Source organism: Geospiza fortis, unplaced genomic scaffold (assembly GCF_000277835.1).
Source record: "Geospiza fortis unplaced genomic scaffold, GeoFor_1.0 scaffold659, whole genome shotgun sequence".
In the NCBI taxonomy this organism is placed as follows: domain Eukaryota; kingdom Metazoa; phylum Chordata; class Aves; order Passeriformes; family Thraupidae; genus Geospiza; species Geospiza fortis.
Genome location: NW_005054530.1, coordinates 512,390 through 516,738, shown reverse-complemented (window position 1 = coordinate 516,738; position 4,349 = coordinate 512,390). Strand labels below are relative to the sequence as shown.

At 48.3% G+C, this 4,349-nt stretch overlaps 1 protein-coding gene across 2 annotated transcripts in view; it reads left to right on the top strand.

Annotated features, from left to right (window-relative positions):
- RAB6A (RAB6A, member RAS oncogene family) overlaps positions 1–3,091 on the top strand; it is a 41,969-nt gene extending 38,878 nt beyond the window's left edge. For both annotated transcript variants that reach the window (XM_005429176.2, XM_005429175.2), the window contains exon 8: positions 68–3,091. In XM_005429176.2, coding sequence (XP_005429233.1) covers positions 68–132 — 65 coding nt within the window. In that variant the 3' untranslated portion in view covers positions 133–3,091. The remainder of the gene's footprint in view (positions 1–67) is intronic.
- Positions 3,092–4,349: the final 1,258 nt, after the last annotated feature.

Below are 4,349 nucleotides of genomic sequence, written 5' to 3'. Positions count from 1 at the left end.
TTCAAAATCCCGCTCTTGGTAGGGAAACAGAATTGGAGATCTGTTTGCCTTAACTTCCTCCTTCCAGTGATTGACATAAAACTGGAAAAGCCTCAAGAGCAGCCTGTCAGTGAAGGAGGCTGTTCCTGCTAATACCATGTGTGGCTTCCACCTTTCTCCAGAACATCACTGCTTTCCCTCCCTGTCCTCTTCATTGACTGCAGTGTGAATATTGGCTTGAACCTTCCCCTTTCCGTAATAACGTATCGCAGTTCATCATCGCTGGCTGTCTCGTGGAGATGATCTTTAGCTTCACAAGCACACCCCACACACACACACACACACACACCAACAAAATGTCAGTGTCTTCATTATTTATAAGAAAAGAAAAAAAAAAAAGCCAAAATATTCCACCGTATTCTAGGTATAACTTTAAAAAAAAACAAAAGCCAAAAAAAAAAAAAGAGAAGAAGAAAATCCAAACAAAAAAATAGGTACAATTTCTTAATATTTGTTCCTTTTTTAATATGTTATGATATTGCACTTTGAAATGATGGCAACTGAGTAAGTTTGGAATTGGACCTAGATGAGATGTATGTGCAGAAGAAGGCTTGCAAATCTGACCCATTGGAATTTCTCTCAGAAACTGGGAATGTGTAGACAGCAGGCAGAATCACGGGGGGAGGCAGCAGATGCTGAGGGTTGAAGGCTTATAATAATTAAACACAAATTAACCCCAAGCTCTTAATTGCAAGTCTGCCTGGTGTCCAGACCCAGCCTGGCCTTAGCAGGGGTTGGACACTGCTGGCTGCTGGAGCTGGGAATTCTCGCCGAGGCAGCAGGGACACGTTTCCAAGGAAGCATTACTGGGAAATACGGACGGGCTCTTTGGGATGAGTGGCTTCTGGAGGATTTGGGGGGGAAGGAAAGGGTGGATGTGCATTAGCAAAACACTTGCAGGAAACAGGGAAATAATGTTTCGAGTGCAAAATGAGTTTTCAGAGCATTTTTTTTTTTTTAGTCCTTTTTAAGTAGAACACCAATGAAGTGAATTATTACTGCCCAAGAGATGGGAACGTAACAGTTCAGCTGTTGGGGAGAGAAAGCATTTTGCTTCTTTGCTTTTTTTAGGGGAAATATTGAAATCAGGACTGGCACTAAAACCTGCCAAAGCCGATTGAAACCTTGGAAATTTGGGAGAAAGAGGGAAGAGCAGCTGGCTGCCCCAGCAGAGGGGGAACGGCACCCGCTTTTCCAAAGCGTGGGCATAGGTGTCGGTGGGGAAGGGGTGTTTACTTTGATCCTACAGAATCCTAGTTGAGGCATCTTAGATGGAAAGGGAGGGACTTGAGTAGGATGGAAACCAACTTCTGATTATGCAGATTTATGCCTTTATTTTTTAGCTCTTTTTTTTTTTTTTTTTATGTTCAGTCTTCCAAGTTGGTTTAGTTTGGTTCTCTAGAGCTGTATAGTTTGGTTAAATGATTAGTAATTTAGTTTTCTATGGAATTAGGCTCACAATTAACCCTTTTTTTTTCTTTGATATTTATTTCTCGGCTTGAATTTTTTTTTACTCTTTCCAGTGCTGATTTTGTTGTTTTTCCTTTGGCTGAGGAATCTGTGTAGAGCTTTGCTGATGTTGCGAGATGTAGCTACCCGAGAAACACGGAATGAAACACACTAGAAGTGCACTCTTTTAATCTTTACTAGTCATTGTGAAGTTGCTGTGTAAGTTAATAAACACAATTGTAAATACATTGTTTGCTGGGCGACTCTGGCCAAGTTACAGTGCAGGAAGGAATTCTCGAGTCTGTGTTGCGATTGTGGATTAAATGGACAATTGCAAGGGAATATTCAGGCTCCTCCTTGGTTCTCTTCTGCCCCTCTCTCTACCATCTAAAATAACCACCTGGGGGAGAGGAAGGGAATCGTCCTCACCACCACTTTCCCCAGGAAGCGGGCATAAAAGAGTTGGAATTCTTCATTCCTGAGGTGAATGCCAGGCTCATGCCCTGCCCTGGGTTTCTAGCAACTCTGCACAACAATAACTTAAAGGCAGAACGAGATGTAAAAGTGCTTTTCTAATGCAATATTAAAGGCGAATTTTTTTGACGTGGCATGTCTTGAAATAAACATCAATGATATGTGACAAAGGATCATTCTTTATTTAAAAGAAACTCTCTGGGGGAAGGAAACCTGGCTGCTTTTCCTTTGTTGTACTGTTCTTAACCGTGCTGAAATGCTTCATCCTGCTGCTTCTTCCTTTGCTTTGGTTTGCTTTTTTCTCCTTTGGTTCTCCGTGCAGCTTCTGTTGGTCCTCATTTGGCTGTTCCCCACAAGCACATCCTTTTTTTTTTTCCTTGCTTCTGATAGAACCAGCCCCCTCTGCTTCCCACAGTCCCAAGCTTTAAGCACTGGATTTAAGGAGCTGGCTTAGCCCATACGGGCTGTGATGGACCAGCAGCCTGGACGCTTTTCCTGGAAGACCTGAGAGCAGGTTTGTCCAGAACTCGCTGGAAACAAAGGTCTGGAGAGCAGCATTCCCACAGCTCCGTGTTCAGCACGGCCAGGGGGCTGCAGGAGCACAGCCAGGTACGTTCAGTGCATGTCCTTGCTGATAGCCTGTGCTGCTTAACAGGGCTCACTCCAGCTCTCCAGAGAAAGCACACTTCTAAGGTGAGCACAGGAGCAATGTGGTCTTTATATTCATTTTTTGGTTTGGTTTGGTTTGGGTTTTTTTGCGCCATCCGTCTGTCAGGTTTTAGATTTTCATTTTCTTTCACTCTGTGGGTGTGGCCAGTGGAACCATGGGAACAGATGTTCTTAATGCTGATTTTTGTGCCATTTTCTGAGCGAAGGTCTCGGCTCTGTTTCTTTTCTCCTCCCTGCTCTGGCTTGCTCGTTGTACAGTCCATCATGCAGCTATTCCATGCCTCACGTTTTGTCTTGATAAAAGTAGTTGAAGAAATTGTGTAAGGGGAAAAAAAAAGGTTCCTTTTCTTCATGTTGGAATGTCACTGGTACCTCAGCTCTGTTTGATAATATGAACCAACAACGACAAGAGAACAAATCCTTAGTGCTTGAACTAAATAAATACCTGTCTCATTGGAAAGCTCTGGCTCTCTTCTCTCAGCACGTGCAGCGCAGCAGGAGGAGCAGCTCCTGGGGGGAACTGAGGAGACTCTTGTGGGGCAGGAGGAGTTTTGGGGAGCTCTGTGGCACGGGGAAGGTGTGCAGGGGTGCTGCAGGAGGCTCTTGTGTGGGCAGGAGGAGTTTTGGGGAGCTCTGTGGCACGGGGAAGGTGTGCAGGGGTGCTGCAGGGCTGTGTTTGCTGTTGCTGCGGTGTCTCTGCCATTGTTTCCAGCGCCCCAGGGACGGAGCCCGGCCTCTGCCGGCTGAGCTGTGCCTTTCTGCTCCCTTCCCGCTCCGTGCATCTAGCTGCTGCCTCTGCTCCCTTGCCAGAGGCACCTTGTGCGGCCCCAGCACTGCCTCAGCTCCCTGGGACACGGGTGCACCGAGCCCAGCTTCCCTGGGGAGGATCTTCCTCCAGCCTCCTTCCTGCTGGAGACGGCAGCCGGGTCTGCGGGGCCGGGGAGGTGAGTAACAGATGGGTGAGTTACCCTCTGCTTTCCTGAGGGACAGAGAGGATCCTGCAATCACAGCTTGGGTGGCTTGCAAGGGACCTTAAAGACCATGCAAGGGCAGGGACACCTTCCCCTAGCCCAGGTTGCTCCAAGCCCCATCCAGTAGGGAAGGGGGATTACCTGGGTTTGCTGTGTGCCCAAACCTCGGTCTCTTGGTCAAGCTCTTCACTGTTAAAAGGGCCATGAATAAATGGGTCATGAAACTGGAAGGTAGTGCTGGAATTAGGGATATGGGAACAGTTGTGTGAGGGGGATGAGTTTCTGGAGGTTTTTGTCACCGTGGGGAACTTCTGTTCCTTCTAGCTGGCACCTCCAGGTGCTGCCCTGGGTGGGAGCCTCTGCAAACACCTTCGCCTCCTCGATTCCCATGGCTGCTGCTGTGGGTAGCCTTGGGACTCTCAGCTCCCACTGCTATCCCAATTCCCAGCTTCCCTCTGGTGGAGGGCTCTGGATTGAGCTGCAGGGACAGAGCTGCTGTGGAGCAGGGAATGGGTGGGGAGCACCCACCAGCTCCAGAGGATGCTCCTGGCCGCTCACTCGTGGCTGCACTGGGTCGATCTCCCTCTCCCAGCCCAGCTCCAAAATCCAGGAGGGATTGTCTGACTCAGGTTGGACGGTGCTGATGGCTCCTTTGCTCGCTGCTGGGATCAGCCCCGATTTTTCCAGGCTGCAGGAGCCTCAGCATCCACCTGGCAGCATCTGCAGAGCTGCTGCCGCAGGCGCGCC